This window comes from Neopelma chrysocephalum, unplaced genomic scaffold (assembly GCF_003984885.1).
Source record: "Neopelma chrysocephalum unplaced genomic scaffold, ASM398488v2 Primary Assembly neopelma1_367, whole genome shotgun sequence".
Classification (NCBI taxonomy): domain Eukaryota; kingdom Metazoa; phylum Chordata; class Aves; order Passeriformes; family Pipridae; genus Neopelma; species Neopelma chrysocephalum.
Window position 1 is genome coordinate 993,551 of NW_020898031.1, and position 19,976 is coordinate 1,013,526.

The window sequence follows — 19,976 nt, forward strand, 5'->3', positions numbered from 1 at the left end:
AGCCCCTCGGGGGTAGCAGAGCAACCTCTCACTACTTTCATTCCAGGCAGGCTCAACGTGACATCCCTGGTGCCCCTCCATCACTGCTGACCCTGGGCTCCCATTCCCCGAGTGTTTTACTACTGCTCTGGAAGGACCTTTGAACTTTAGCTATTTTCAGCCAGCAACAGGCACAGGGGTACTCGGGAAGGAAGCTGTGCACAGGACTTCATCTGCTCTGCTGGTGCTGCTGGTTAGCAATAGATTTTGATGCTGGGAGTGCATTAAAAGTAATGTTCAGCCATAAATGTTGACAACAGAGCAGTAACAGAGCTTTGTAAAGTCCCCCCCATCTCCCCTGGTTTCTGCAGCACACGTGACCCAGCAGCTGCCACTGTGCCGTGTCCATATGGGCTCTGTGCAGGATGGAGCACGAGCCCCGTGCCCTAAAACACTGGCACCCACCTACCTCCCTCATGTACAGTGGGTGACCACGTTTACCTCAACATGTTTTATCTGGGGCTGTTACCACGACGCGAACTGGGTGCCAAGGAAGCTGCAGGAGGCCTGTGTGGGCACAGACAAAGAACAGAGCAGCACCTCCATCATCTCTGCAACACAAACACGCCTTCATCAGCTTTTTCTCCTCGAGCCAAGGTTCTCCTACCAGACACCAGCACAATCTGCCACCAAAAACCACGAATACCATGGCAGAGGAGATTCCAGCGGTGGTGGGGAAGGACGTGGGAACAACAGGTAGGACGTCCCCTCCTCCTTCATTCTCTGAAGGATTTACACATTAGTGCCACCAAAGCAAGACACAACGTGACAGGTGAGCAGCAGCAGTGGCAGAACACAGGAGAGAGCTCATGGCCAGCAAATGTCACCTTCCCTTCCACGATCCCTGACATCAGCAGAGCCCCGACACACGATAGCCCAGCGCAGCCCTTATTTCCAGCTGAAGCACATCCCTTCCACTCCTCCATCCTGGAAATGCCTGCAGCATCTCACGCAGGGAACTGGGAGCAGAAACAGAACATTCCAGCTCCTTGCTTTCCAGCACAGCATTTATTTTGTTAAATAGAGTATGTGCTCTTGCGGCGCATTAATATTTCAGACACAGGATTGCCTTTCTGAGCACACACATCTTGATCCTTAAGGCACTAATGTGCCAATAGTAAACAATGTTTATTATTCCTTCAGACAAGCCATCGCTTCACGCCGTTTCCAGCCAAGGACAGCCCCACTGGAAGCAGATTAACCCCAGCACTGCTCCAGCCCACGCAGACGAGCAGTATTGGAGCAGTATTGATGGGGCTGTCGATATCCTGCTCCCGAGACAGGGTGAGGAATTCCACAGAGCACTCAGCTCCGGAGAGGAGCCAAAGGGCACGGCACTTTATTTGCTCTCCCCACTTTCCCCTGCATTTGAATTTTAACACTCCTTGCCTCTGCCCTCCCCTGCTGGAGCACTCAAAGCACCATTCCCTGGTCTGGGGGGGTGAGCTGGCACTGGCACAGCTCCTTCCCGGGCTGCTCTTCCTCCACACCCAGAGTCTTCCCTCATTTTAAATGGCAAAGCAAAGCACCATCTGAACACCTGAAGCAATAAAGATTACAATGGAGAGAAGCATTATAGCAGCCTGAGGAGCAAATGTGGTGATGAATGTGCAGCTCAGGGTGAAATCTGAGAGCAACTTTGCATATGAGGTAATTTTCCTGCAGGATTTTCAAGGGGAAACGTGAAAATAAATGGTAACATCTTCCTAATGGCTGTGAACACTTCTGTACAGAGATGAGGACTCGGAGCTAACTAAGAAACCTTAGCTCTATTTTTTTTTTTTAGCTTTTTAATTTACAGAGCAGCTCACCAGAGTGATACAACCCCTCTCAAAGACAGAGCTGGAAGGAAGTGTTAATTTACGGGCGATCCTGAGAGAATTCAGCAGCAAAGAGGCTCCGGGCTCCAGAGGGAGACGAGATGCAGAGATACAGCAAAGAAAAAACCCATCTCTGGGGCACAGACTTGCAGCAAGCACAGCACGTGGACAGTGGGGCACGAGAAGGTGTGAAACAACCCCCTGCACTGGTCACCACCTGCCTGGAGCTCGTGGCATCACCCTGCCCTCTTCTGTGATCCTCTACCCACCCAGTCACCCCGGTCCCTTTTGCCCCTCCCAAGGGGGAAACAGGAGCCAGGGCACCGAAGGGACACAGCAGCAGAGGTGGGAAGGGAGTTTTCTGACACTTCAAGGGATGAATTAAGGTACTCACTTGCTTTAACAATTAAAATATTCAAATGCACGCTCTCTGGGGCATCGACACCACCCAGGAAGATTTGTCTCACCTCTCACAGCTGCACAAAAGCTGCCCCAGCATCAACCCCCGGGACCCTCAGCGGGCACGGAGCTCGTTAAGGCCTTTCCTCACTCGGGAATGTCACCACAAGCCAATATCCCAAGGCAGCTCCTGGGCTCAGCTCTGTCCTGGGGTGACCCCTGGGCAGGAGGGCAGGGCCTGGCAGTGTCCCCGGGGTGGGGAGGAAAGCACAGCAGACGCATCAGACAGAGCCAGAAACGCGGCTGCACAAAGCACATGAAATAAGGGCAGGATTTGCTGTATGTCAACTTGGAAGCAAAAATATGCTGCACACACCCCGATCCTTTTGTCATTTTTCCACTACACTTGCCCTTGGAAATAATATCGCTTAATATTGCGTGACTGACATAAAATTATTTTTTAATCCTGGCAAAGTAGCGCAGAAGAAGAGAATTATTGGTTGGTGATTTGGAGAAGGAGACGAGACAGCGATTGGAATTGACTATTCCTGTTTGGCAAGATAAAAACATCCCCCTTTCATAGGCTGTTTCCCTCTATTTTCTTACAGAGAAATGTCTTATTTTGCATGCACAGAGAGCCAAGACTCCAGTCCCTGGCACAAGGCTGCAGAGCTCAACTGCGCTAGAGAGGCAGCGGATCAATCCCCTTTCTCTCCAGGCTCTGGCTCAGGAAGGGGAAGGGCAATGCTGACCAAAACAAACCCCAGCACCCCCAGCTGCATGGACACCGAGGGCCCCCAGTGCCCATGGACAGGCAGGGTGCCCACCCTGGGGGGCTCCCCAAAACAGATTGGCAGAAAAGAATCAGTTTTTAACCACAGAACACTTTTTAAAAGTAAGAAGGGGGAAAAAAAAAAAAACAACAAAAAAAAAGGCATGCAAACAGCGAGCAGCCACTTTGTCAATTAGGAAGAAACAGCGAATCTTACATTCCAGGCAGCAAGGGCAGGATGGAGCACCCACAGCCCCACCTCCCTGGAACACCCCCGGGCAGGTTTGCAACCTCTGGCTGTGCCTGTGGGTTCCAGGAGGTGTCAGGAGGACAAATGTCACACTCCAGGACAGGCACCTCAAAGGGACAAGTCTCTCCACGGCACAGCCCCGGGGCAGGGGCACCCCCAGCTCCTGGCCCACCCTAAGGGACCCTGAGCAGCCCCCTCAGCTCACTCCCTCCACCCCCTGCTCCGTGTTACACATCCCACGGGTGAGCTCTGGGAATGACATTATTGTGCCGAACGTCTGCTGGGATTTCACGGGGCACGACAAACGAGCACAACACCTCGCACTGAGATATACAACAGAAAACCGTGTTGCTTTCCACATCTCAAAAACGGCTGCTATGAATTAATGATTCAGCTCATCCCCACGGTGACAGGAACAGAGCAGAGGAGGTTGGCTGAGCACTCACCGGGAGCTGCTCCCGTTCCTGCAGCAACGCTCCTGCCTCCTGTGGGCAAAATTGGGCACCCACAGGGCCCAGGAGCAGGACCTGGAAGGTGCCCCTAAAACTTCAGCCCTCCACTTCCCCCCGGCTGCCAGGGATCTCTGCTGCACTCCCAGGGCAGCTGGAGGAGCAGTTACAGGAGAGCTCTTAAGGAAGTCACCAAAACAAGACGTGTAAAGTGCCTTACAAGGGGACGAGTGTTCTTGTTCCCATTGTTAATTAATGCAGCACAGCATCCCTGGAGCACGGACACTGAGCTGCTGGGACGGCTCCACTGGCCACACAAATGTCTCCACCGTGTATCCATTACAGAACACTCGAGTCAGAGCAAATGTCTGGGGAAACTTCATCTCCCAGGTCCCTGCTGGAACACTACAGACACTGAGTGCCCCAAAGCAGGGGCAAAACACAGCTCCCGTGAGTGCAGGGGTCCCTCATCCCCCAGCTCTTCACACACAGTCACAGCATTGTTTAGGTTGGAGACCACCAAGACCATCAAATCCAACCAAATTATTCCGTATAATCTAAATACCTATATTATCTCTATGTTATATATGACAAATACACGAAGTTTACTCTGTATAGACACTCTGTGTAAAGACAGATGATGCAGACATGCATCACTTCTCCTGGAGTCTTCCAGGAGAGGCTGGACCACCTCACACATCCCTCCTTGGCCTGACATCCCCAGGGGAGGACAGTCCCTGAGCAGTTCCTGCCATACAAGGGGTGATGGGCTGTGCTCTGACCCCTCCTGCACAGCCACACACGGTGACCCTACACCTCCTCTGCTTCTGAACCTGGAAAAGGCTGTTCTCTCACTGGGGGAACACTGAGAGCCCCTCACCGTGGCAGGATCTACACCAGATCTGCTGCAGACTTCCTCAGAAAATGTTCCCCACAGCACAGGGAGCAGGTGCTGACACAAGGAGAGGCAGTGGGTTTCCTTTCCTGAAGGATTTCCAGCAGCACATCCCTCAATAATTTCCTCCTTATTTAATAGGAACGTGTTTAAGTTTGTTTTGAGGACACGCAGTGCTGTTAATTGCTGCTCTAACGCATCTCTAATAATCCATCCTTTCTAATTGTTCATTGCTTGCCACCTCTTAAGTGCTTAAACACATTCACAAACACTAATCTATTCTCTGCACAATCAGTGATTCCTGCTCAGCAAAGCACAGTGCAGCAAATTTAATACAACCTGGGCTCGTTTTGCTGCACTCTTAATTGCTCTCCTCGCTACCGGTGCTTCCTCCAGCCCCGTTTCAATCGCAGCCTGACTTGGCAAATTCAGGCAGAGGGAAAAGCCAGACAGGCAGCAGACACGGCTGCAGTGACATCACTGGCAGGGTGAGACGCCACCAGCAGAAACAGTTCTTCGAATCCCGAGTTTTCCGGAGCGGAACTGCGGAAAACAAGTCCCAGCCAGGAAGGTCCTACCTCGTAATGGGCCACGCGCTGGGACTCGGAGATGAGCTGGGCACTGCACACCTTGCAGTAACTCTCAGTGAACAGCTCCTGCTCCACGTCGGAGGATTTCATCTGTGCACGGCAGAGAGGAGAGACAAGAAGCAGAGTCAGTGATGGAGGGAGGGCAGAGGAGCCTGACGAGGGTCCTGCAGGGGCAAAGGTGCCTGACGAGGGTCCTGCAGGGGCAAAGGTGCCTGACGAGGGTCCTGCAGGGCCAGGCAGCCCCTCAGCTGAGCAGTTCTCGTGACCACAAGGGAACAGAACCAACATCAAATGGAACCTCCCAGTGTCTCCCATCCAGAGTCCCCAGGTTTATCCACCACCAGCTCGTGCCAAGCGTTTGTTCCTCGCCCTGGGCAGCTCCCAGGCACTGCTGGAGACCTGTGGTGTGTCCCCTTCCCCACTGCAGTGGGGGCAGCCCAAGCAGCACCTGACCCCTGAACACCTTTGGCCACAGGCACAGCACACCTTCCCTGCCACAATATCCATGGGTGAGCTCCTCGGGAGTGGCTGTTCTTCCGTCACCTTTCCCAGCTGGAAACACCCCGTGCAGACCCAGCTGCAGCAGAGAGGGCTCAGGGCTCCAAACACACCCAACCATTTGTTGTACAACACCCACGAGCTTATGGGGTTTCACGGGAAAGGCAAAACAGCATCACAACCTGGGGAAAGGTGGGTTTAAGCTGGAACAGCACTCTGCTGTATTCCTCAATTTAGGCACCAAAGGAAACTGCTCAGGTGATTTACTGGGCTGGGCTGTTCTCCAGCAGCTGTTTAAATACTTGTGTGTTCCCCAGAACTTCCAACGAGGACACTTCACCTACAAGGAGGACACTTCACCTACAAAACCAGCTTGCTGAGCACCCTGGTTCACACGAACACGTTCCTCCTCTGTTCAAAGCCTCCTCCTCTGAACTCATATCAGGAACACTGAGGCTTAAAACAGCCTGAACCCAAACAGAGCCAGAAAATAACAGAAGCAGCTTCACAGAGAGAATATTTAAAACTAATCTCTGTGCAAATTAAGAGGGGAAAGAGAGGCTGATGCCTTCTGACTTAAGCCAGGATAAAGTCTATTAATTCACAATCATAACAAACCTGGGCATAATGAAGACTGATAATAGAGATTTTATAGAGTTTATTCCACTGATTAGGAAGAAAAACAGTATGGGAATGAACAGGCAATGAATGAGATCTCATCAGCAGACAAAGCCAGGTGGAGAAAGGCTGGTCAGTGCCAGGCTGGAGGTGGTTGTGCCCAATCCCCAGTGTCCTGCTGCCCCACAGTTATTGGGGTCCCTGCACATTTTATGAAAACCAGCAGCTGAGCTGAGATCAGAGGCTCCCAGCCTGGAGAGACCAGTCAGCCCCCAGCTCCAGGAAAAGGTTTGTTCAAGTGTTCTGCTTTCCCAGACAAAAGACACAAACCTCGGAGCTCCTCCACTGCTGCCCTTGCATTTTGATTCTGCAAAGACATTTGCTTGTTTTCTCTTGCTGTCTGCTGAGGTTTAATCTTCATTTACTCTGTCCAGAGAGATGCTGCACTGAGAAACTTTCAAAGACACCAAAAAGGCCCTTTTAGGAGTACAAGAAGTGTTGCAAAATTGCATCAAAGGCAAAACGCAGTAGGGGGAAGAAATCTCACTTAACTACAACAGATTGACACGAGGCAAACCAAAGAATCTCATTAAACCTCAATCCAGCAACAGAGCCAGAGTCAGGTAACACTGCCTTCATTTGCATGCAGCCTGCAATGCTCACGGCACAAACCCTCATGGCAAAAATCAGAGTAAATCAAAAGCTTCTGTGTATTAGTCCAGCTCTCTGTGCTCTGATAACAGAGCCCAGGTCTCTCCTGCCTCCCCAAATGGAATCGTCTGTCCCCCTTTACAGCAGCAGAGGCTGAACAGGCTGGTCCAGGAACAGGAGCTCAGGTGTTTCTCTGAGCAGTAACTTCTGATACAGGGGTGGGACGTGTTCCCAGGCCTTGCTTTTCCACGGGGATGAAAAGGACACGAGGCAGAGGAGAGAGGAATGGGGATTAGGGGCAACGGGAGAACAAACGGAAGAAAAGCCTCCTTCATGCTTTTGCATGAATATATTAGGCTAAACTGCTGCAAGGATTCAAGCAGATGTAAGCTTGGCTATTAAAAATAATTAGAAAGCTCTGGTAACAATAACTGCTCTGGGCAAAATTAAATTTTGACAGAAAATAACAGATTCACCTTAGCAAGGTAGATTTGCACACAAGCAATCCACTACCAGCACCCATTTACACAAATCACCCTTGCAAAGCTGCCACTGAAACCAAGACAGCCCCGGGACAAGTTTAAATTCAAGTACCAGGCTTGAGAAAACAGACTGCTACCTGTCCCTCAGAAATGCAAGCAAAGAGCAAAAGTCTCTTCCCCTCCTCAGCAGCTGCCAAAGGATGTCCAGGAAACAAGGAGTGAAATGAATGAGGTTTTAAAGCTGCCCCAGTGCCTGGGGTGGCACTGGCTGCTCTCACACCCAGACCACAGGGAGGTCCAGGGGGGATATTTCCCTTGGGGTCTGCACAGGGACCCTGCTACATGCAAGAACCAAATGTCTGGTTCCTGCAAAGGGACTGGTACAGGGAGGTTGCCATAGGTGGCCCCAGCTGATGGCATCTGTGCTCAGCTGCAAAGGCTCCCCCCTGCAGCAAGAGGTGGACTCCAGACAGGAAACCCTGGCAAAAAGAAAACTGTAAAACAGCTTTGTGCTGTTGGGGTCTGGCCTAAAACGGTGCTTCCTCCTCTCCAGAAAAGCTCCTCTTCCCCGCTCCTGTCTCCTCTCAGATCCACTCTGCACTGCCCTTCTGTGGGCTAACCCCAGCAGTGATTTATTAACTTCTTCTGCCTGCAAGTGTCATAAAGGGAGTTCATAAGCAATTAATATTTATGTATTTCTAATCACTTCGTTCCACTGTGACTCTCCCTGCCCACACGTGCCCGACTGACTGCCCCAGGAGTGCCCAGCCCTCAGAGACCTCCCCACACAGCCTGGCTGCCCAAGAGGAGGGTTTTTCCTGCCCTCAGTGACCTCCCCACACAGCCTGGCTGCCCAAGAGGAGGGTTTTCCCTGCCAACAGCCCTCGGCTGTGAGGGACACTGGAGGGGAGCTGCAGGTGCTGAGCAGGGTGGGATGTGTCCCTCAACACTCCCAGTCAGAGGATTTTCATGCTGGGAGTTGAAGGAATAACGTGAGACTTGCAGCCCTGTCCCCTGGACTCCACCAAGGGCTCTGTCTGCACACCCGGGTGTAAATAAATACCTGACACTCCTGGTGTCCTCCTCCTCCTCGGGTGGGGACCTGCTGGGGCCTCCACCACAAGCACTGACCACTTTGCCTCCTTCAGGGGGTTTATTGTGGCCTCCTGTGCCACACCCCAGTGCCGAGTCCCCTCCCTGCTCCAGATCCGTGACCTCTGCACGTGTCAGCTCAGCATCCCCAGACACCCCCCCTGCAGCACCTCGTGCCATATGGCTGAGATCCTCCTCAGCAGCTCCAGTGGCTGCCACAGCTCAGTGAAAATCAATCTGACGGGGCTGACTCCGGCTTTTGGCAGCGGCCAGGGAGATGCCAACTAAGGTGCACTGAATTTTGGAGGACAGCAACCCACAGCTGACATCGGAGACACGTGCAAAGCCAAACTCCTTTCTAAGGAAATCTGAATCCCACCAGACAGGGGCATGTGCTGAATGTGTCCCCATCACAGGGTGGTGGAAGTGCCCCTCTAGGAACTGCTTTTGGGATCCAGACCCAGCAGAACAGGACCTCAGCCCAGGTGCCGACTGCTGTGGCCCTTTGCTGCTCCACGGCAGCACCACGAGCTGCTGGTGCCGTCAGCCAACACTTCCCCTCGTGTTTCTGATAAATGCTGCTGTAATCTCCTTTCCAGCAATCTTCCCTCAGCAGGACGCTTCTGTCGGTGCTGCTGCACACCCCATTCTCGAGTTCACTGCCCCCTTTTCTGAGCAACGAGCTCAGTGAATAGGGAAAGAAGTTTTTTAATAATGGGAAATCCATGACTGGCAGCAACAGCTCCAGAGCACGTGGCAAACACGAATCAGATAGAGGGTTTTTAATTCCCAGTTTCACCTTTTGTATCACTTCACAGATCAGCCTTGGTGGCATTCACTGTCAATTATTTCTGTATTTCAACAATAAACCACTGTCTCAACTCCACAGCACGTGCCTCAGGGACGTGGATAGAAGGAATCAGCAGACATCCCAGGAATTGCTGACTTGGCTGCTGCAGCCACAGAGACACACACACACACAGCCTCACCCTGTGCCAGGGCTGCCCTGGGCAGGGCTCACAGAACCACGGAACAGTTGGAGCTCCTTGCCAGGAATCTGGTCCCTGAGGTGCTCAGTCCATCACCTGTTGGTTGTGGAGCACCAGGAATTCCTGCACAGGTTCTTTTTTCCCATTGCCCAATCAAGGACAAGGAGTGCCACAGGACAAAGCACTGGATTCAGCAACTTGGCTTCTTCCAGTCAAGAGGAAAGAAAAAAATTGTGGTCCCTCATCCAATTTGCTCTTGAAGGCCTGTAATCACCTTTTCCACAACCAACAGCTTCCGAAACCTCTGTGCTGGAGCACAAGAGAAGTGGCAACTGAGCATGTGCACGAATGCCAAATGCTAACAAGAAGCCAAAAATTAAATGTCCTGACTTTCATCTTATGAATTATTTGTGGCTTTTGCTGCTGTCACTCTCCCGTGGATTAACATCTCGTGTAACACCTCCTGTTTTCTTCTGTTGTTTAATTTGTCTTGCAATAAAAAGAAAAAAAAAGTCTTTACTAATAATTAATGTGCTTTCAGCAACTCTGTCACTGCGCTCACACTGAGGCATCTGAAGAAATGCAAAACTGCCTTTTGAAGTGCCTGATTTCCTGGCACTGTCAGAGCCTGTTCCATGAGCAGGATTCTCCGATTCTCCTCCTGCTTTTATCACCTTGGGACGGAGCCCTTTTATCACCTTGTGGCTGGAGGCCACAGCAGCCTCCCAGCACCAGGGAAAGGGCCGGGATGGGACAGCCCAGGGCAGTTCTGCCCTGCTGGCTCTCCCCAGGGAAGGGCACCCAGCCACAGACAGAACAGGACACCCCATCCCGTGGTGATGGTGGGACCCTCAGCCTGTCCTGAGCTGATGTAAGAGCCTGAATTCACAGCCACAGGATCTGCAGCCTCTGCCTGTTCCAGCACAGGAGTTTCCTTGCCTGCCCTCGACAGAGAGTGATGTAACAGAGCCCAGACAATCCTGCATCCCAGAGGGGATGGTGGCACCTCCCTACAAACCACATCTCCAGAGGATCCGTGTGCTACTTCCAGGTTTTCCCATTCTCCTGCCAAATCAGAGATGCTCCACGTCCCTCCAGCTGTGCTGCACATCTGCCACCTCTGCCATGCTTCACCTTCTCTGCAGTTCTTGTTTGGTTTGGGGTTTATCCCTACTCCCTCCGTTCCCTAAATCCTCCACAGAGTCAATTTGCTTCACTTCTGCTCTCAGCCTTTGATGCATTTTGACACGCTTTATTGGAGCCTTGAAAATCAGAACAAGATTGTGTGTGGCATGAGCTGGGGAGCAGGAGAGATCCTGCACGTGGCTGCTGCATGTGTCAGCACAGGGGAGAGGCTGTGGAGAGCAACATGGGGCAGACGAGGCTCAAGCTGAGCGACCCAAAAGCCCAACTTCGCAAGCAGGCAAGTTGCTCCTTTCCTGGGATCAACTTCTTGATGGAACCATCCAAGGCCAGGCTGGGTGGGGCTCTGAGCAACCTGGGCTGCTGGAAGGTGTCCCTGCCCATGGCAGGGAGCTGGCACGAGATGAACATTAAGGTCTCTTCTAACCCAAGCCATTCTGGGATTCTGTGTTTGCCAGGACTAAGAAAGGGACACTCAGACAGCAACTGTGCCCTCTCAATGGATGGGGATTTTAAGAAGAGCCTCTCTGCTCTCACGCCGTGGGGAGGAATTGCCAGGGATGTCTCACTGAATTCCCAAGACTCACTGAGCTCTGGGTCAGAGGGAAAGCTGCCAGATGTTCCCTTCTCCTCACCTAACCATCAAGGCACCGTTTATAAATAGAACCAAGCAAGAAAACAGCCTGATGAACACATCAGGACCAGCAGTGAGCTCTGGCAGAGGAGAGCCAGGAGGGACAGGTGATGCCCTCCAGGCAGAAGAGCAGCAGGGCCGAGGCTCCAGGTGAGCCTGTGCAGCCCCCACCTGCAGCACAGCACCCCCCTGGCAGGGCAGCACAGGACGAGGCTCGGGCTGGCACGTGGCAGCAAAACCCAGGCGGTGACTTTTTGACCTGCTGCCTGTCTGGAGTGGGAACAAAAGGCAAGAGGAGGGAATTGCAGGCACAGAGATTCAGGGAGCAAAGGACAGACCCGGGCGTGCAGCACAGACAAGCCCTCCGTGCCCCGAAGTGCCTCGGGAGGGATGAGGGGAGGATGCTGCCAAGTTCAGTGGGAGCCAGGCTGTGATTCCGGGAGTGGCACCACCCCCCCTACAAACACAAGCATCCCGTTATGCACATGAACTGCTCTAATCATTCACACCACATCGTGTGGCGGGGTCTAATTGCAAACATGTGCTGACTTGAATAAAAATACATTTTAAAAAGGAGGCTGATATATTAAGACTGCTTAATACGGTTTGTAGGAACCCAAATCGAATTTTGTGCCTCAGGGCATCACTTCTGCACCCTGTGTGCTTCAGGGATGGGGCTCTGCCTCTCACCCCAGCACAGCTCGACCCTCAGCAGCAGGGACAGCCCAGAAACCCCGACAGACGGGTTAAAAGCAGACCTGAGCAGGCTGCACTCGAGATGGAGGGGCTGCTGGAGTCAGATGCAGAGGGGAGGGACTCGCACTGGGATGGAGAGGAAAGGAGGGACCTTGGCCCGGGACCCGGCTGCTGTGGGCACCTCCCGCAGGAACAGATTCCCCTCGGCTGAGCCCTGGCCAGGCCCCTGCCTGGGGAGGACGCCCGGTCGGGCAAAGCCCGGTCCGAAGCTCCTTTCCCTCCCGCCCCAGCACCCAGGGACGCGCTGCCGGCAGCTCCCGGTGCCCCCAGCCCCGAGCAGCGGCTGCCGCAGCCCCCCGGGGCCCGCAGGGACCCCTCCGGCCGTCGGGGCGTCGCGGGGCCGAGCGCGGGGTGCGGCGGGGCCGGGGGTACCACGCGATGCTCGCGGTTGCCATGGAAACGGCGGGTGCTCACAAAAAGCCGCAGAAACGGCGCCGGCGCTGCCCGAGCGCGGGCTCTGCCGGGCCGGGGGGCACCCCCAAAATCGAGGAGGTCACCCCCAAAATCGGGGGGAGCGGCCGGCGAGCGGCTCCCGCACAGCCCCGCTCCGCACCCACCGCCGGGACGCCACGTCTATTTTTGGATAAGCAGGACCTACTTTTTCCTGTGGCTCCCTAATATCACACAAAACGGCAGGAGGCGAGGCGAGCCGGATCCCATGCCGGCAGCCCGTCGCCTCTGGTACTTTGCATAATCAGGGCTTGTCAGTCCCCATCAGCCTCAGCTCAGAAACCCAAGAGGCAAAGCCATGTAAGGTGGCAATGGGCTTAGAAGAGGCCTCCAGAGAACGAATCTGTCCATCGCCGATGGGGGATTATTTTAATTCTGGATCCCTAATAAAAGCCTGCATGCTGGCCTAGCTGGCTAAGCTAAAGCACCTCTTCCCAAAACCAGCTTCAGCCTCAGCAGCACCAACCCCAGATGAGTTTAACGTGGCTGCCAACAGTGCTGAACACTCCCAGCACAGGTTAACCAGGTCAGAGACAGCACAGGCAGAGACGCTCCTGGTTATCCCCACTGTCAACCAGCAGGTTGGCTGAGCTCCTCTCCCCTCCCTGGGATGGTCCCTCACTCACCCTGTATTTGCCAGCCAGAGCTGCCTCACCAAGTGCCACCAGGTGAGGATTTACAGGATTGACCAAGGCAGTTGAGCAACTCTGGCCAGGAGCCCTCCCTGCCTGCAGTGACTGATGGACTCCACTCCCTTCAGCCACAGCTCCCTGCCACAGCAGAGCTTCTTGTCATCAGTGAAATGATTTAGAAGCAAGACACCAGGAATGCAAATGCTCCCAGAGTCCCCCATTTAGCACAGAGGAGCCAAACCCCTGGCCTAATTTAACTGTGCATCCAAATTCCACATCCTCCAACCCATAGCAGCACATTTCATTAAACTCCTTCTCATTATCATGTAATCTGTCAATTAGCTCTGTGAGCACCAGCAACCAACAAGGAGCTTTACCTTAAGTAAAACACAAAACATTTACATCCTTCCTACAGCTTTTTCTTTGCCCACCCTTGATTTAAAAAAAGAAAAAAACAAAACCCTCCTTTTCTTTGCATTAACTCTCCTCTAAGAAGCAGGAGCATCTCCCACGCTCAGCCACACTGAGCAGAAGCATGCTGGACTTTTAAGTTTTATGTCAGACCTGCCTTCCTTGTGCTTGGAAGCATCTCAGCAAGCCACTCAGATAATTCATGCTTCATTTTCCCCTCTGGAAAAAAAACACTGTTCCGTCCCTTCCCCACAGATGAGCAATGAGAAATGGTTCATCAATGCCCACTGCAGTGCTCCAGCTCCGTGTGCCAAAGGGTCTCCAGAAATGCAAACTGCTCTATTTTTGTCAGTGAGGAATGAAACTGCCTTTGCAGAAGGGCTGGAGCCGGGCACACTCCAGGCTGGGCACCGGCTGCTCCTTTCGGAGACCGGCTCTGACTCACGGATTTGGAAAGGTCTCCTCTCCCTGCATAGTCTGGGGACTCCTATTCCTACAGCATTTATTAGGCACCCCCCGTGGTACCCGACAGAGAGGCATTAAAACGAGTTAATGTGTTTTGTACAACATCAGTTTTCCAAGTGGGGTTTGCAGGTTACCCTGCAGCCGTGGCCATCAGCCTTCCAGGCTGGCTGGGCAGGAAAAAAGGCTCAAAAATGCTTTTTGCGTGTTCTGCAGAACCAAAAGCATCCCTGCTGCTCTCTGAGGTCCTTTCCTGCCCCCTGTCAGAGCAGGACACTACAAATGGGCTCCTTTTGCCCCTCTGCCCTCACTGCCCCGTGCCCAGAGCGGGGATCCCCCGGGAGCCACAGCCCAGCCCCTCCCCAGGACAGCACAGCGAGCTGAAAGGGCAGAGAAACCCTCTGACAACTAATGAGAGAAAACAACGGGCCCCCACATTCCGTGTGGCTCCTCTCCCTGCCACCAACTGCAGCCACGTGCCCGAAAATGAGGCGGATTAATTATCGCCACAATTAGTGCTATCGGGGAGCATCTCTGGTGGCAGGAAATAATATTGTCATAAACTTGTCTAATTGCTCAGTATTTTCAAATGAGCAGTTGAATCCACAGTTATCATCTTGATGTTTGCACCAGTGACATTGTAGGACGGAAAACACAGAATTGATTAATTAGTTTGCATTTTAAGTCAGGCTAAACTCTGGCTCTCTCCACCACGTGCTGTCACTGCAGCCAAGCCTCTGAAGCTCAGAGGTGGAAAGCACAGACATGGAAGGCACCAGTGTCCTGGGATGCAGGGTTACTGCCAGCCTGAGCACCCTCACCATGCACTGAGGCCACAACAGCTTCTGCCTCTAATGCCATCAGCTCACATGCTTATTATATATCAGATAATAGAGGGGCCTGCACAGCATTCTGTGCAACAGCAGGTTTAACTGACTAATTTACAACTTCAAAAGCAGTGGGTGTTCAATCCCATCCCATTCTTGGGGTTTCTGACAAGCCACTCCAGGCTCTGCAGATCCAGTGCTCCAAGCTTTTCCCATTTTCTCGGTGAATTTTGAAACCAGAGCATGTCTCACCTTCGCAGTTCACTGCTGGGTGTCATGTCTCTGGCTGCATCCCTCAAGGCAGCTTTAAATATCCACGTCTCACTTCACCACCAGGTCCACCCACTGGTTTTGAGCGGCTGGATCAAATTTAGGAGCAGTTTTGAGTTCCCAGTGCAGTTCCCCACGTCTCCTGGTGCTCAGACTGTCTCCTGAGAGCCGGGAGTGTCACACCCAGCTCACGGGCAGCCGGGGCTTGGCTCGGGTGTCCTGTGTGACACACACAAGTGGCACGTGTGTGATACACAGGCAGGACACGGGTGACACCTCTAGGGCCTCAAGGCTGATAGACTGGAAAGGTTTATTCACACTCTCCCACCCTCAGGATTTGTTTCACCAACAAAGATGCACTGGCAAGAAGCAGGTCCCAGCTTAACTACATCTTCTACCCAATTTCCTCTTCAACAAGGCAAAGTAAATATATTTCTGCTTTGAAATTAAGAGCAGCAATATTCTTCTCCCCTATTGCTTTCTAAATGAAGCTCCTGAAAGCCCTTTTTGAAGCTTTCCCAGTTTCATTTCCAGACCTGCTCCCCCCCTGTGCTCGGCAGAAATGGATTAAACAAGCCCTTTGAAGTGCAGCTGCCCGTGAGCTGCTCTGGGGCCAGCTCAGCTCAGCTTTCTGTGTCTCCTGGAAGCAGGACAGAGGCCACCAAAACTCCCAGGGCTGGACCTGCACGTACAGCAAACGCTGCCCCGGGGTGGGCACTGCAACCCACCCGAGTCCCCGACAGCCAGGGCAGGCAAAGCCCCCCCTGTCCCCTGCCAGCACAGAAAAGGCCTAAAACCTGCCAGGCATTGCACACCAGGCAAGTTTTGATATTGCAAATATTCATCTCCAGCTATTTCCAGTTAATGGAACAAAGCAAACTATCGAGAAAAATGGGAACATTACAGTAAAAACAACAACAAATTAAACTCTAATGCAATTAGAGAGCAATTAGGGATCTATCCTCCGGGAGCATTTTGGGACTCTGGGTCTTTCTCCAGATCTGATCCCTCTGCAACTTTATTCCTTTCTAGTTAATAACAGAGGAGTGAGTGGCACAGCTCCCCCAGTCCCTGCAAAGCACCATCTCTGCAGGAGCAGGAGGAGGAGGCAGGTAAAGCTCTCACACCTCCGGGCTGAGGAAGACGCAGCTGTCAGCAGAACAGGGAGCAGAGGAGGCGCAGAAACCACCCCCTGTGTCTGCTGCAAGGTGACCAGAAACACAGAGACCCAAATGCTCCTGTTCAAGGGCCGGGCTGAGCAGGCAGGAGCCGACAGCGGAGCACAAGCGACCCTGGAGAACCCTTTGTTTTCCTGTGCACAGCCCCAGCACGAGCCACGGCCCAGAAAAATACGTGTTTAATTCCTTTTGACTTTTTAAACGCACTCACACGCACGCCTAGAGATCAGCACCTGCTTAACCAAACCTCCCGAGCTGGCTGCAGGACGGAGCAGGGCAGCCTTTGGGCACTGGACCCTGCTGTGCCCTGGGCAGGGCACAGGGAGCCCTCAGCACCCAGAGGTGCCCCTCCCTGCCACTCCAGCAGGTCTGCAAAGGAGCATTTGGCACAGCCCTCCCTGGAGGGCAGGGGACACCCAGCGTGGTGACAGCAAAGCACCCTGGACATCGCAGGAGAACTGAAACCAAGGGGCAGAGATGCACCGTCCCATTCAACCACCTCTCCATCCAGGCTCATGCTGCCTGAGGGTCACAGCAGAGCCTGGTTCTCTTAAACCCTCCTCTGGGGATGCAGCACAGAGAACACTCTCTGCAGAGGGTGAGGTGGTACCAAGGAAAGCCCCCTCCCCGTGCCCTGAGGCTGCTGCTATTCCTGGGGGCAGCCCCATCTGCACTTCACAGCTCCAGCACTTCTCAGCAAGGGGTGGTTTTTCATGCTCTGAAAGGAATAATGAAGCTTCCATATGTCCTGCTACCTGCCCAGCAGCTGTCAGGGATATGACCCCCCCTGTGTTCAGCAGAAGGCACCTGTGCAATGGAGGGAGGTGAGAACCTCGACCTTCATCCATTTCTGTACCCAAATCCACCCTTGGGGACATCAGCAGCCCCGTTCTGGCCTAGAAATTGGCCCAGTTCTGATCTCTCAAACCAGTTCTGGATCTCAAGTCACACCTCTTTCCTTGGGAGCTTAACCCAGATAAAGTGAGACACCCAGATCCAAAGGTGCCCAGGGCACCCAGTGCAGGGACCAGCCAGGACCAGCCCCGTGAGCCTCAGGACCCACCTCAGACTGGAGCCATTTCCAAGGTTTGGGGAGCCCTCCTGACCCTGAAAGAACATCTTACAGTGGAAAAGGGTCTGTCTAGAGACTCACGGGTCTCAAAAGGTGCCAAGTTTCGGTCAAAAGTCGATTCTTGAAAAGCAATAATTCTCAACAACTCCCCACTGTTGTTGTTTCCCCTCAACCACCGATGTGGGGGATGAGGGCTGTCTCTTGGGGGGTCTGGGGATCTTTCCTCGCCCCCTGCAACACCCCTGCAAGGGAGAGATGATAAATCCACAGCCAGACCAGCCACCAGCATTCCCAGGTAAATCCACAGGCAGGAAGAGGGGGAGAGGTGGTGCAGAAGCCATAAATCCCCAGAGGGAGGAAGCGGCTCCTCGCTGGGAGTGAGGTGCTCAGTCAGCAAGGACCAACCAGCTGCACCAATTCCTCTGCAAATAAACCAAATCCAGGCAAATATCAGCAAAATTCCTTACACAGACACCTTTTCGAGAGGGCACAGCAATACTGTGAAGAGCTGGGGAGGCCTCTCAGAGTGCAGCACACCTGGGAAAGGCAGCAGCACTGCACCTCCTCCAGGCTGTCCAGGGCAGGGGAGGGCAGAGGAGAGCAGAAAAACCCGAGGGGGGAAGGCTGGAGGTGGGAGCAAAGTTAAGACAATAACTCAGAGCCAAGCAGAGTGACCTCTGAGACCCCCCAGCTGGCCAGGGACACACAGAGTTGTGGTGCAATGTACAGAGAAGGATCAATTATTTGGAGTGACTCAGAAGTGACTAAGAACGGTCAGATAGGATCAATGGTGAGGGCTGGAAATCACCCCAAATTTTGGAACAGTCCCACCCCAGGACACGGCCAGAAGGCAGGATCCTCCCCGGGGACAGGGATGCAGGAGGCACTTGCATCAGGAGCTTTATAACCCAGAGTTCTGCGCTGTTCTGGGAGTAAAAAGGGATTCCCGACCTCCTGTTTCTGATATAATCAGGGGGAAAGACCCATTTTTACTCTAGAAAGCTCCTGTGCTGCCCCTCCCTCCTGTCCCTTCCTACAGTAGATGAGTCACTGTCTAGAACCTTTAGCAAAATACCTCTTACTGTTTATCAGGTCCCTGTCATTCCCCTGCCCACAGCACAGTGCAAGAAGTGTCGGGCAGTGCTCCAGGTCACCGTCCCCTTCCCGGGGAAGGTCCCAAAGCTGAAGCCCCTCTGCCCAGCTCCCCCCTTTCCGAGCTGCCCCTCCCCAGCATCATCCCCCCGCTCACCTCTCACCTCCTGGTGCCGGGGGTTGTGTTTTGCAGGGGGACTACACGTGCTCCTGCGAGAGCAAAACAGCACAGCCTCCTGCAGAAAACGCAAACTGGGGATTTTTAACTGTCTGCTCAACACTCTGCAAACCTTTTGCAGCTCTATTCGCCCAATACCGAGCACTCGGGTAACTTCAGGATCGCAGGAGGGCAAAAGGAGTGTGTGGCTGCCCCAAGGGCAGCAACCAGAGCGTGATTAGCACCAGGAGCCGAGGGGCACTGCCCAGGTCCGGTCTCACTGACCGAGGGAGCGGGTTCACCAGCAATCCAGACGGCTCAGGGGTCAGTTGCCAGAGATCCTCCACACAGCCCAAACCAGGTGTCACCTCGCTCACTCTGTGTCAGGGACAGCCTTGGCTTGGCTCTGACCTACAGACAGCCCCAGTGCAACACGTGGGGCCGGGCAGCCCCACGGCGCTGCTCGGACCGGTCCCTCTCGCCGGCCGGAGCGGCCGCTGCAGCCGCTCGGGGCTGTCCCCGGGGACGGGGCGGCCCCAGCCCCCAGCTCAGCTGCCTCCCTGGAATCGCGCTTGTGCTCTCCACGACCTGCTGGCTTGGGAAGTTCTCCAAACTTCCCAAACAACACAGAGAACGGGCTTGTTTTCCTGCGCCTGCAGGAACGCACGCTGGCACCCCGCAGCCCCCGGAGCTCCCGTTCCCACGCCGGACCGCGGGGACGCCCGCGCGGAGCCCGTTCCGCCGGAGCCCCCCGAGCTGCACCGACCCCCGACCGGCACAGGGGCTGCTCCCGGGGTCCCGCACCCACAGGCCCGGCCGCCCCCGGCCGCCGCCTCCCCGGTGGATCCAGCATTCCCTAAAAACTCCGCCGGGAAAACACCGACACCCGGCGCGGGGCTGGAGCGCTCGCAGGGCGGGCGCCGGTCACCGCCGCGGGTCCGGGGGCGGCACGGGGGGCAGAGACACCGCTCCCCGCCGGGCCGGACCCCCAGCCCATCCCGGCTCCATCCGCAGCGGCATCGCCCGACCCGCCCCGGCACCGCTCCCGGCGGGCACCGCATCGCCTCCCCCCGCCCGCACCGGCACCGCCACCGACCCGCTCCGACTCCCCGGCAAAACTTTTCCTCCAACTCCCATCAACAGATCCCAGCGGCAGCCCCCGCTCGAGCCGCGGGTCGGTGCCCGGTACCTTCGGGTCCGGCCGGTGCCCCCGGGCGCGATGCTCGGTGCCTGCGGGGCCGCTGCCTCGGGCGCGGCGGGGCCGCTCCAGGCGGGCTCCGGGGCCGCTCCCGCGGGGCTCCGGGGCCGCCGCCGCTGCAGCTCCGCTGCCGCCGCTCCGGAGAGCCCA

General features: G+C 54.5%; 1 protein-coding gene across 1 annotated transcript in view; it reads right to left on the minus strand.

Moving 5' to 3' along the window:
• ZMAT4 (zinc finger matrin-type 4) overlaps positions 1-19,970 on the minus strand; it is a 43,601-nt gene extending 23,631 nt beyond the window's left edge. Inside the window, exons 1-2 of the mRNA XM_027706367.1 lie at positions 19,818-19,970; positions 5,203-5,304 (exon numbers count right to left, since the gene is read on the minus strand). Of these exons, the coding sequence (XP_027562168.1) occupies positions 5,203-5,304 (102 nt within the window). The 5' untranslated portion in view covers positions 19,818-19,970. The remainder of the gene's footprint in view (positions 1-5,202; positions 5,305-19,817) is intronic.
• Positions 19,971-19,976: the final 6 nt, after the last annotated feature.